General features: G+C 37.7%; 1 protein-coding gene across 2 annotated transcripts; it reads right to left on the reverse strand.

Moving 5' to 3' along the window:
• On the reverse strand, window positions 1-13167 carry SMNDC1 (survival motor neuron domain containing 1). Of its 2 annotated transcripts, XM_032423410.1 has the most exons (7): window positions 12953-13167; window positions 11594-11713; window positions 8711-8898; window positions 6384-6526; window positions 5196-5357; window positions 2784-2937; window positions 1-2302 (listed from the first exon to the last, which is right to left on the reverse strand). In XM_032423410.1, the coding sequence occupies exons 3-7, from the start codon at window positions 8711-8713 to the stop codon at window positions 2165-2167; spliced, it is 600 nt and encodes a 199-aa protein (XP_032279301.1). In that variant the 5' UTR covers window positions 8714-8898; window positions 11594-11713; window positions 12953-13167; the 3' UTR covers window positions 1-2164. The 2 variants fall into 2 exon arrangements, with proteins under 2 accessions (XP_032279301.1, XP_032279300.1); XM_032423409.1 differs by lacking the exon at window positions 8711-8898 and having other exon boundaries at window positions 12953-13161.

A 13167-nucleotide genomic window follows, 5' to 3' on the forward strand; every position in this document is an offset into this window, starting at 1 on the left:
TTCACTTGTAAAATATCGCTGGTTATCATGCTTCTCATGAAAGCATCACACTAGGAGACAGGTGCTCCATCCCCCCGGGGATCCTTTGAGTTTAGTCCAGACACAAGATCATTATCTTGACACCAGGACTTTTCAAAGCGCCACATCTAGGTCTTTTGACACAGGGATTCCTGATCTCATATAATTTTTTAATGTTTTATATAGTATGGCCACCTTTATTCCTTTTCTCTCTCCTGCAAAGCCCCTCCAGGAAAATTAATGTGCAGAAAGGAAGCCCTTGGGTCAAAGGAGATACAAGTTTCAACATTAAGAGTCTTGCCTATACAAGTAACAGGTAAATTCCTACTCCAACAAACATACCAAGGTAATCTCACCAAAACCCATTCTGTGTGGTCACACCATTGGACCAAATTTCTTTCCAAGTGCTTTTGAATTTAAAGGGTTCCCTTGCAACCCTTCAAAGATACCATTATTAATTCTTAAGAGATTTGTTACACTGGTAACAAGAACAGTGTATTTTTTAGGAGTTCTTCAGACTAAGTAGTCCTATTCTGCTGTAATTTGTGCCTTGTATTTAAAAAAGACTTCACCTTTCATTCTGTCCTACATGTTCTACCCTGTGGCCATAAATTATAGGAAGGAAAACTGATCCTCCTGGGTTGGGAGAGAGCTGAAGGGGCAAGATAAAGAATTCTACTTCTCGTCACTGTCCTAAGTTTCAATTTGCCAAAATATTTAAAAGTCATTAAAATTTTTATTTTCTCCTTTTACCAAAAATGTACAAACACCTCTATACACAGCACAAGCCCTTAAGATAAAAATAGTTTGTCCTTTAGGATCCAATTTCTATGTCTAATGGAAGAAGTACATAAGAATTTATTGAAACCTTTATCACATACTCAGTATTCTCTTCTGTGGAAATGATGAATGCAAGCAAGAAGACTGAAGCTTAATCACTCTATCAGTGCTGCCAGCTAGGACTTCACCACCCTTCTGGTAACACACCCCGGAGATTTTAAAAACACTTTATTTAATAAAAGTTAAACATACAAAAACTGAAATTAACACATACCCTAAAAATCACCATCTTCCATTAATAGGAAGACACTTTACTATGCATATATTTGGCTTAAACTCAACTCAGGATAACTGTGATGTTCACTTATACCAACAAAGGCTGACAACTTGATCTAGTTAACAAAAATTACAAACTCAGCTACATGAACATAATATACAGGGAAATTATGGTCAGATTAATGCACAAGAAATACAATAAATTTTTAATGATGAAACATTCAGTACTCTTGTTCATTAATTTAGCCTTGGGGATTTTTTTGTTTTTTTACAAAAATAGTATCTACACTGTATACAGGGCTATACATCAGCTTTTTGTTTTCTTATATAAACATTACACATCCAAAAATGGTACCACTACCATAAGGGAAAAATCAACACAGGAAAAGAGCAAATGTTAAAAAAAAAAAAAAAAAAAAGAAACAACACAACAACAGAAAAAAACCCTTAGAAAAGGAAGCTGGTCCTAAACATGGTTCTTATACAAAATTAAAATTCCATGAAAAAATTTTAAGAGCTGGATCAATTTTAGAGATAGCCTAAAAGGCTTAAGAAACAAATTATTGAAGGAAAACCCTCAAAACAAAGTTTGTCATTTTAAATTAATCAAATTAACCTATTTTTAGGCTTAATTAGCAACAGCTATGGGTTTAAGTTGAAGAAAAAAAGATCTCTTTAGCAGGTTGGTATTTTGCCTTGATGTTCCAGTGAATTGCTACAATATGTGGCAAGTTCAAAGCATCTGAAAATTCCAAGTTAGGACTTTACAAAAAGTACACACCATCCATTAAGTAAGGGCCTGATATTAGGAAGATCAACAATTCATCTAGTGCTGTATGTATGCAGCATCTATCTAGAAAAGTTGCTTTATTCAACAAACTTTGAGGAAATCTGTGGTAGTAGTAACAAAAAGTTAAATGAATAGCAGTTATCAAATGCAATTTCTTCAAGTTTCATTCTACTGAAGTCAAACAAGGACGACAATGGTATCTTCCTTACTCATCTAACAAATAATTTACCTTTAGAAAAATATAAGGATAAAAAGGTAAATGTAAAGCCCTGCAGAGATGAAATCCAACAGTTTTTCTGATTATTGAGGCATCAAATGCCTGACATTGTATTTAGAGGTATCTTGATATTGTGTCATAGGTTTATCAGCAATTCCACAAGTTCCTACTCCAACTTTCCCGGTTACACTCTCAGGTGAAGCAAAAATACTCCTTTTTACCTAGTGGAAATGAAAGAGAAACCATTCTGATTAGTTTTATGGGGAAAACATTTCCAAAATACACTTAAGTACAGTACACATCAAGGGAACTGGAGCTTTTAAATAAAATCTACCAGTGGATGCCAGCATATAAAACATGTTAACAAAGCAGGTAGGGTTCATCACACTCCCTCTAAGTGGTATGTAAGGTACCAAATGGTTTTTCAAATTTTAGTTTACAGAAGGGTAAACAATCTAGATCTTTTGTAATTTATGATATAAACTCTCTCATTCATAGTGTTTCTATGGCAGAGAGACAGTGGCTAATGGAGATATTTTACAATAAGCCAAACGGAAGATTAAAGAGGATTCTGAATTCAAGATCCAATTATGTATTTTTTTAAACCTATGTACCTATGTACCTCCCTTTTGCATTTTAAGGTTATTTTAATGACAATTACACTTTTCAAATTTACGAAGTACAACGAAAGGATTTACTAACCTGGCCTTTTTTGTTTTTAGAATAGGCTCTGTTGTTGAACTGTTGCCATTTAACCTTCTGGTCCTCTCTTTCCTGCTCAAGTTCTTTTATTCTCTGGGCTTTTTTCAAAGCTTTCTTCTTTTTATATTCACGCTGTTGGGCAATCATTTCTTTTCTGTGTGGATATAACAGCTAAATGTCAACTCTTAAGATTTAATAGATGATTTCCTTAGAGATATTTAGCAGTACAAAAAAACAAAAAACAAAACAAAAACATCTGTAATAAACTTACACATTACATGAATAGAAGCACTAACACCAACAATGTCAATCACCCAGTACTAAGAAATGTTAATTTGAAATACACAGCATCCCTGGAAGCTTTCAAACCAGATCTGTAATCTATTACCTATTCAAATCAAATACATTTTTTTTAAGATTTTATTTTACGGAGAGCAAGCGAGTGTGTGCAAGTGGAGGGGGGAGCAGAGGGAGAAGCAAACTCTGTGCTAAGTGCACAGAGTCTGACGTGGGGCTTGATCCCAGGACCCTAAGATCATGACCTGAGCCGAAATCAAGACTCAGTTGCTCAACTGACTGAGCCACCCAGGCACTCCTCAAATCAAATATTTAAACTATGACTTTTTGATGTTTACATTGCTTTTGCCAGGTGCATTTTAGAAATGAGTTTTAACATTAATAGCTATCTAAACCTTTATCCATTTCTAAATGGACAGTTAGCAAGGTTAATGTGCTGCATTTAGAAAAGAGATGCAATGCAGATAAAACTATTTCACCTAGACAGGAAGAGCACAGCAGCATACAAGGAGATCACAGCTTAAAATTCTTCAAAAACTGGAGTCTTTCAAAAAACACTCCTCTATATAGGATCAGAGCCTAAAGCTTTCTCAATAATTTCTGCTCAGTTAACATACTGACTTTCTCACCAAAAGGATGAAGAAAGAGGTCTTTAAAAAAGAGGCAATACGATCTAGATGCCTCTGTATCATATAATCACCACTATGAAGCTAAGTGTAGCTTTTTTACACTGATGTCAAAGACTAAAAAAAAAAGAGATGTTACATTGTTCTACAATCTGATTTTCTCATTGGGATACTCAGGTGATGTAATTTTTCCAAATTCAAATATATTTATGTAGCAACTTAAGTTTTAAAAACTCGTGACAAATCCGAAAAAGAGAAAATTGTGGCAAGTATGTGTAAGTTAAACCAAAATATTGTTAATTCTACCTCTTAAATACCATTCAAACCATACACTTCTCCTACCGCTGCTCCCTGGGTTCAGGCCACATTATCTCACACCTGGATCACATCAGTAGCTGCCTTCCCTCTGCTGTTAGTGATTATTTGGAAGTTCAACTGTGATCACATATCTCCTCTATTTGAAATCCACCAGTGGCGGTCAAGCTCTGTGATCTGGCCTTGACCTTTCTAACCTCCTCTCTTATCAAACCACCCACCTTTAAAAGTCCCAAATTTTCACCACAGGAATTTGTTTCTGTTACCTCTATGTTCCAACCTTGTTTTCTTTTTTAGAAGTTTTTTAAAAGTTTTTAAAAACATTTACTGAACTCTTACTACATGTCAAGAACTGTGCTACATGCTTATAAATGCTAACATTTAATCCTTACAACCCTACAATGTAGATACTATCAACCCTGTTTTACAAATAAGGAAAGAAGTTAAGCAGTTTGCCCAAGGTCATACCTTCAAGTTCATTCATTACCTGGCTAACTCCTTTTCAAATCTCAGTTAAAAAAAATTTTTTTTTAAAAATTTGTTTATTTGAGAGAGAGAGTGCACGCACACACAAGCAGGGGAAACAGCAGAGGGAGAAGGAGAAGCAGGCTTCCCACTGAGCAGGGAGCCCGATTCGGGGCTCGATCCCAGGACCCTGAGGATCATGACCTGAGCGGAAGGCAGTCGCTTAACTGACTGAGCCACCCAGGCGCCCCCACATCTCAGTTCAGATGTCATTTTCTCAAAGACATTTGCCCTGATGACTAAAGTGCAGTTCAGGTGTCTTTTCTTTGTTCCTTAAAGTACCCATTATGTTCCCTTCGTAATTTCTATATTTAACTATTAAAGTTCTCCTTTAATTTTGTGTTTTGTTCTCTAGACTATAAACTCAATCAGGACAAGGCCCAAACTGGTTGTCTTCACTGTGGTGGAAACCCAACACCTGGCTTAGTGAGAGGTACACAGTATCCTCTTAATAAATATACTCAATACCTAAGTGGGCCTAGGCATACACATACAGACAAGGTTGACCCTATATTGCTAATCTTCAAAATAATGGTAAAGAGTATTACAACCTTTTTACCTTAATCTAGCCTGCATGGATTCTGTGGACTACCTCAACTACCAAAATGGGGAAGATTACACTTAAACTACTAAAGTCAAAATCACTTACTTTGACATGGGTTTGTTGCCACTGTCCTCCTTTGCCTTCCTTCCTTCTTCTACAGGCTTGAGGTTCAACAGTGGGGTCACTTCAGCATTGCCGTAGCCAGCAAAGGTGATTGCAGCAGTGCCATTTTCTTCATCTATCTCCTCGATCTCCGCTTCATAACACCTGTAAAGATATCATGACTGTAAGCAGGTGAGTAAAGGTTTAGTACTCAGCCTATAAGACTTACACTGCAGTGCTTCAACTATTACATGTGTCTCAAATGGAACTTCTGTCATCAGTTGGCTCTTTAGTAAAGGTAATACAAAAGAGTGGTTGGAGTTAGCCATCTACTATCAAAAAAGGGGTCCTAATCAAAATATTGTCAGGAAAGTCTCTTATATGTCTATTAGATGTACTTTAGTCAGTATCTTTGAGAAAAGGTTTTTTTTTTTAAGTATTTTATTTATTTGACAGAGACACACACAGCGAGAGAGGGAACACAAGCAGGGGGAGTGGGAGAGGGAGAAGCAGGCTTCCCGTGGATCAGGGAGCCCGATGCGGGGCTCAATCCCAGGATCCTGGGATCATGACCTGAGCCGAAGGCAGACGCTTAACGACTGAGCCACCCAGGTGCCCCAAAAAGGTATTTTTTACAGGAATAATTTCAATGTATGTGTTTTACCCAAGTCTAAAATAGCCAACCATTCACTCAATTTTCAATTTGAGGAAAAAATTTAAGATTATTTAAGCTATCCATTCATTTTCCTCAGCTTTGATTTTTCTCTCCTCTAGGATCCAAGCCCTTCAACTGCCCCAAAATGTAATCTAAAGCTAAAAACTGGGGCACCTGGGTGGCTCAGTCGGTTAAGCGTCTGCCTTCAGCTCAGGTCATGATCCCAGGGTCCTGGGATCGAGCCCCACATCAGGCTCCCTGCTCGGTGGGAAGCCTGCTTCTCCCTCTCCCACTCCCCCTGCTTGTGTTCCCTCTCTCACTGTGTCTCTCTCTGTCAAATAAATAAATAAAATCTTAAAAAAAAAAAAGCTAAAAACCGAACTGCATTAGTGGTAACCTCCCAATAATCAAATTGGCTCTACAAATCATATTGGCTACATAGAAAGATAAAATAGGGTAGTTCAAACTGAATAAAAACTTCTTACCATTGTATTTTATTATTTCATGTTATAGTTAGAGTTTTTTTCTACACTTACTGTCCATCTTCACTCCAGATTGCCATACACTTGTCTCCTACTTTCCATGAATGAGTGGGCTGAGTAGAAGCAAAACTGTCTGAACTTGCAAGAGTTTCTGAAGGCTGAGTTGACAGAAGGTCTTTGGTTAGTTCTATAACTTCCTAAAAAGAAAAAACAAAAACCATAACATTACTTTTATAATTCGCTTATCACCTACTTTCAACAGGTTTTCAGGTTTTGATGATGATAGCTCTCACACCATATACCATTTATTAAGTACACTACACATACTTATTTGTAGTTCATAACAATACTATGATATAGGTACTATGATTATCCGCACATAGAAACTAAGATACAGTATTTTATACAGTGGTGGAACTGGGATTTAAACCCAGACAGCTGCCTTTCAATTTATTAACCTCAAATACTAACAAAAAAAGGTAGACTTGAGCTTATACCATGCATGATTTCTTTTTTCAAGTAAGCTCTACACCCAATGTGGGGCCTGAACTCCCGGCTCTGAAATCAGGAGTCACCTGCTCTACTGACTGGGCCAGCAAGGTGCCCCTACCATGCATTATTTCTAAGTGCCTATTTTAGCTACACAGATCTAATATGAGAAATAGTCAATTATGAAGGACTAAACTAGGTTCAAGATCACTTTTATCTCATATCTTGTCACATATATTTCATGCACCTGGACTGTTTTACAGGGCATTACTTGGCAGAAGTATGAACTCTCTAGCCAACATGTTCTTCTCTACCCCTGTCAAAAAAAACAAACCAAAACAAAACCCAAACCTCTTGAAGCAGCCTTATTAGTAATAAAAATGTTCCTGCTCATACATACTTCTACTAAAATACTATAGGCCCATATAAAAAGCCAGTAGTCTTCCTATTCATTTATTGTAAAACTTACCCCATCCAGGTAAGCAAATTACCAAGTTAGGTTTAAAATATTCTAAAAAGCAGGGACGCCTGGGTGGCTCAGTAGGTTAAGCATCTGCCTTCAGCTCAGGTCATGATTCCAGGGTCCTGGGATGGAGTCCCACATCGGGCTCCCTGCTCGGCGGGGAGCCTGCTTCTCCCTCTCCCTCTGCCTGCCGCTCCCCCCTGCTTGTGTTCTCTCTTTGTGTGTCAAATAAATAAATAAAATCTTAAAAAATAATAATAATAAATAAAATATTCTAAAAAGCACATTAGCACAGCTTCATTTAAAAGGAAAAAATAAAATAAATGTAACACACAGGCAGGCAATACCTTCCTGTGTGGCAAGTATTTTTTCTCTATCAGGTTTATACTTACTGGCTTCATTCAAGGGTATTTGGTAGGGATGGTTAAAAAACTTAGTAGTACGAACTGATAGATTGTGCTACCTATCTGCTGTATTTTTACTCTGATGAAGACCTATAATGCATCACCTTAACTGATTTATTTTAAAAACTTGCATACCTGCCCCCACTGTTGCATATAAAATACCTTAAAACATCACACTGTGTTTTGGGAGAAAACTTAGCAAAGTTAAACTTTATACTGAGTTTCTTATGGCCCCTATTGAAGTTTTATAATAGTTTGGTTCAGAAGCCAAGAAATTATATATTACCTTTCCCCTAAAGATTCTAGATCTTCATGGCTATTTCTGAAAAACTAATATTTGAGCCTTCAAAAAAAAAAAAAAGGAATATTAAGCCATTGGGAGAAAGGCCAGTTTTGTGAATTAAAAAACTAGACTAACTCAGATTTGAGCTAAAAATTCAGTAGAGTAGTATCTTTAATGAGATTTTATTAGGTGCCAAAGAGCCATTTAAATACCTTTTAATTAGACAATTCTTTGCAAATAAAGCAAAGAACTTCCACATAAATAGATCATGTACTATTACAAAGAAGGAGAGAATTATCCAGTCTTGTTTTTAATCAACCACTATTAGGGCCAAGAATATAATCCAGTAAGCCTGACTCAAGAGCCAATATAATCCCTATCATTAAATAATTTCATTTAACTAAAGCACAAACATGATTTCTATATTTGTAGGTCTCAGATTTAGAACTCTACCTCTCTTAGCATAGAGCATCTTACCATTTTATTTTCATAAAGAAATACATTTTCAACAAAGGGTCCTGAAAAGCTGTGCATGTTACAATTTTCAGAGCCCAGCACTGAAGTGACACTTTAAAAAAAATCAAAAGCATTTATCCCTAGTTGTCCTTTCATTTTGCCATGTTTCACATACCCCTCCCAACAAACTATGAAGACCCTTCTCAATGTTTTCTTTACATGTGCATACGGACCAAAGTATTAGAGAAACTATTTTATGTATGAGGGGGTTCTTAAAGGTACATACCATTAATTACTTTTCCTCCCCCAAGTCTGAGTTCTGAAACTGCTCCTTCATCGACAGATGGGCAGCAGTTACAGTAATCGGCAATTCCAGGAAGCATCAGATGTTGTGATCTACATATCAGCAGGTCAAAGGGTGCACTCAAGCACTCTGCTTACTGAAGGAAGGCGTTTCGGGGATGCAGAGAGCCACTGTAATATATGAGACAAGTGACTTGACCCCTGCCTCCTTTAGAACCAGTTTATTCAGCAAAACAGCCTAATAAATTGACTATTTTTGTGATTATCACAGACTGCCTGGGGAGCTAGTTGGGTAGCTAGCCTAGATCTTACTATACCCACTTTTTTAAGTGAAAAGAGGCAATTAGGACTTCAGTAGATTGTGCTGCCCGCTGAGTAACTTTATGTGAAAGACAGTACATAAAAAAGATAAACATGGAAGCCTTACTGGCAAAATGAAGTCACTGAAAAAAAAAATGCAGAAAAGCATTTTGTCATAAATGAAAGGGCAAACAAATTCATAACCAGGGTAAAGACATTCCACTAAAGGAACACAAAACAAAGGAGGCCACAAACTCAGTCATTAGTCTGAACAAATTTTCAGCAAATATAAAAGGCAGAATTAAATATCAAAGGCATGAGGTATATATCCCAGAAACAGAGAAGAGATAAAAAGGAAAAATATTTTTTAAAAATCCATGATAAAACAAGATATAACTGTAATCAATGGAGACAACAATTACTAGGTGGAAGCAGACACCCAAACACTTTTCAAAACTTTATCTAATCTTCAATGATGTCTTCTATCTTTGAGTAATTTTCAGTTCAAAATAGACCTATATCTAGCAAACCGAAATGAAAAATATGTTTTCATGACAAAGAGGAAAAGAAACCGTGATCAAGATTGGTCAGGAAAAACATTCTGCATTACTACTATCTGAAGTTTTAGAACTTAAGCTTCTAAATCTGTGCTATCCAATATAGTAGTCACAAGTGGCTACTTAAAAAAAATTAAAAATTCAGTTCTTCAGCTACCCTAGCCATATTTCAAATATTCAGTAGTCCCTAGTAGCTACAGTACGACACAGTAAATATAAAACACTTTCATCATGACACAAAGTTCTACTGGACAATGCTGTTCTAAATGGTTATAGAAAAGAGGACACTTACAGATAAATGACCCCAGGTCATTATTAACTGAACACTAAGTAAGCCATTTATGTGCTTATTACAATATCTACCACAACAGTCTCTCTCCCTACAATACTTCCACTATAGATCATGTCATAGTGAGGCAATTCTGCCTAGACTCTTGACAGTTTATTCTAGAAATATTAAAAAAAAAAAAAAAAAAAACCTCACAATAATGTTGAGTTTCAACCTTCACTCCCAACTTCCCCTCTACCAGTTCCACACATAAGCTTCTTCCAACTGCCCAGGACGCAATATACATAATACCAACAATGTTTATTTTCTTCAAAGAAAAAAAAGGACCGCTTTTAAGCTGGTAAAAGAAGATGCATATCAGAATCTCTCTTTGAGGTAAACAGAAAGTTGGCCTGGGGTGGGAGAAATTGCTCCCCAAACAAATTTTTAGTATTGACTAGCACTCTCAAATTCACTGGCCTGACTTTTACATACTGAAGAGGGGTCCCATATTCTGTGTTTTTAAAAATTACATACTATTGCAACTTCAGGCAAGTTTATCCTAATTCCACAATTTGAACCTGAAAATATTCAACTAATTTTAATTATGCCCAGATAAACTCTTTCAAAGTCCTTGTATCTGGACCCCATTTCAAATAAGTTTCATTTATTTGCAGTTCTAATATCCCTAAAATATTAATTTTAATGGGCAAGAGGATGATAAAGGGAGGGAAAGGATTTAGACAGGATAAAGATGATTCTAGTTTTATACTAAATCAGTAAAGAAAGACCATCAAATCAAAACACCTTTTAAAACTTTCAAAAAAATCAGGCTCAAAATTTTAAGCTCTCAAATTTATTAAAATGAAGTGATATATATGTACATATATACAGTATTTTTATTAATCAACCTCATGTTCTGAGAAACAACAGATATTTACTATAATGGTTTTATGCTTGTCTTGAAACCCCACTGCAGGTTTTAAAAAGGCAAGTGTCATACCTACTGAACTTTCCCATGACAAAACAAATGAAGATCTCCTTTCCACATCCATTCAATTTAACTTCAACAAGTGTCAAGAACTACAATGTAAAATCTAGCCTTAAATTCAAACATTATGTAACACTTATGCAGAAAACAAGTATCTCTTTATATATCTTTATAATGTGTTTTTCAATACAAGGTGTTTACCTGCTAGCTTTGAAACACACACACACTCATTTTCAAAGAATCTTGTGACATTAAAAAGAATCTTATCAGGTTGTAATTTTCTCATTGTTTTTATCACTTATAAAATGCTTCCACATTTGTTTTTTTTAAATACCAGCATAGTTAACTTTTTAAATCCCATGTATTTTTCTCCTTTTAGTTACCTCTCAAACTAAATTTGCTTTGCCAGATCTTTAAAAATAAAAGCACTTTGCACTGTAAAGTTGTATGTACCTATTCTCTAGAAGGTTTGACAGAGACTTCTAAATTCAACTCTTATTTTTAAAAATTATATGGAGACAAGATTTACATAAGCACAATGCTTTACTCATTTTGATGTATACAACTGAGGAAGCAACCCTGCCTCTGTGAGCCATGTACATGTGCATATACACATGTACACACAACGGAGGACAGTGGAAGAAACACTCCCCTCCAAATGGTGCTTTGGATCCTAAGCAGTAAATCATTTGAAAACCAAAGAAATACTTTTTCTAAGCAATGTAACTATTAGTGTCCTCTTATACTTACTTGTAAATCTTTCTTTAATTTTAGCAAATCTTCATTTTCTCCATTTCCAGACAATGCAGCTTCAACTTGCTGGAGTTGAGCTTTGTAGCTTGCCAGCTGCTTTGCTAGATCCTCTGACATCTGGGGAAAATAAAAAAGGTAAGACCATGAAAACTGAACCAAAAACACCATAAAAAATAATTTCCCTGTCTGCCTGACTTAATCCTTACCAGTTTTGCTCCCAACTCCTTAATATAATTCATTGCTGCAGCTTAATTTAATACCATTACCTTTACTCTTAGTTCTGAGAAAAGCTGTGCGTCAAATCCAAGCTTCAAGGGAATGGATTCCGCAGATTATAAACTTGTTTTGTTTCTGTGTGGAATTTATCGGACAAGAGCTAAGACAAAAGGAAAAGGGAGAATTTCTAATTTTCTTTAAACTCCTGTAACAGGGAAGAGACTGTATTTGGCTCAATTAACAGGGCTGTTACATCTTCGCCAGGCGGGGGGGGGGGGGGGGGGGGGGCACTAATCTGTTGGAAGAGTCGAGAATTAAGAAAAAAAATACTTTTAAGCACTAAAGAATACTTCCAAAACAAAATATAAATGGCTTTTGGATTAACTACATAAATAATACTCTCTATGTGAGCTATTAATCAGTAAGTGTGTTCAGAACCTCTTCTCCAGAGCAAAAATGTTTCACCCGGCCACTTAAATATTGCCGATGCAGCGTCTTCATTAAAGAAAACGGCACAAACCCTATCCCATTTAGGCATTGTCAGGAGTGTGCCTTTCACCCATTCTGGCTCATTCTCCTCCGGAAAATAAGATACAAGAATCCTTTCTCGATTTATAAAGCAAACACGCGGGGTTTCCGAGGACCCTTCTCTGTCTTACAATTCCCGTCCAACCACAGCCTGGAATCTGGAAGGGCTCCAAAGCTAGAGCAAGCCAGGCACCCAACACCTCAAAGCCCGCCACAACTGGTCGATTATTTCAGACCTCGAAATTCAAACACAAGCTCCAGGGAAACGGAAAACACAAACGGAGAGGACCCCAGCAGTGCCGGAGCCTCACACCCCCAAACGCGCTCCGCAGGGGACTGCTGAGGGCTTCCTCAAGAGGCCTCGCCATCCCTACCCCACCCGACCGGTTTCCTGGGTTAGCCCGGGTCGTCGCCACCGCACGGAGGTCCCAGCCCCGTCCGGGGCCGCTCAGGGCCCAACTCTGGGTGGCAGAGGAGGCCGGGCCCCTAAGACTCTTGCCGGCGCCCAGGCCTCTCCAACGCGGCCCGCTCCTCGGCCTCAAGCCTCCGCTTCAACCAGGGAGAGGCCGAGGCCCGGCGAGGCCCTGCTCTCTCCCTCGCCGGCTTCGTTACCTTGTGTGGGGCTGGGGGCAGGGCGGCAGGAAGGGGTCGGGGCAAACGAGCCCAGTGGTGGCGGCGGCGACAGTGGCAGCAGCAGCAGCAGCAGCAGCAGAAATCTCCGCGGCAACAACAAGGCGACTCCGTCCGAAACGCGAGAACTTGGTCGGCGATGTGGGGGAGGGGAAGAAAGCCGGGCAGTGGAAGGAGGAAAAGACAGAAGCGGTTCA

The sequence above is a fragment of the Phoca vitulina genome, unplaced genomic scaffold, assembly GCF_004348235.1.
Source record: "Phoca vitulina isolate PV1807 unplaced genomic scaffold, GSC_HSeal_1.0 scaffold28, whole genome shotgun sequence".
NCBI lineage: Eukaryota > Metazoa > Chordata > Mammalia > Carnivora > Phocidae > Phoca > Phoca vitulina.

What these genes read in the sequence shown, in the direction of transcription:
- SMNDC1 (XM_032423409.1), bottom strand. Translation starts at nt 11,713, where the DNA reads ATGTCAGAGGATCTAGCAAAGCAGCTGGCAAGCTACAAAGCTCAACTC. An exon ending in ATCTGGAGTGAAGATGGACA is followed by an intron (nt 5,358 to 6,383) that starts GTAAGTGTAGAA and finishes ATATCTTTACAG; the next exon opens with GTGTTATGAAGCGGAGATCG. An exon ending in GGCAACAAACCCATGTCAAA is followed by an intron (nt 2,938 to 5,195) that starts GTAAGTGATTTT and finishes ATATCCACACAG; the next exon opens with AAAAGAAATGATTGCCCAAC.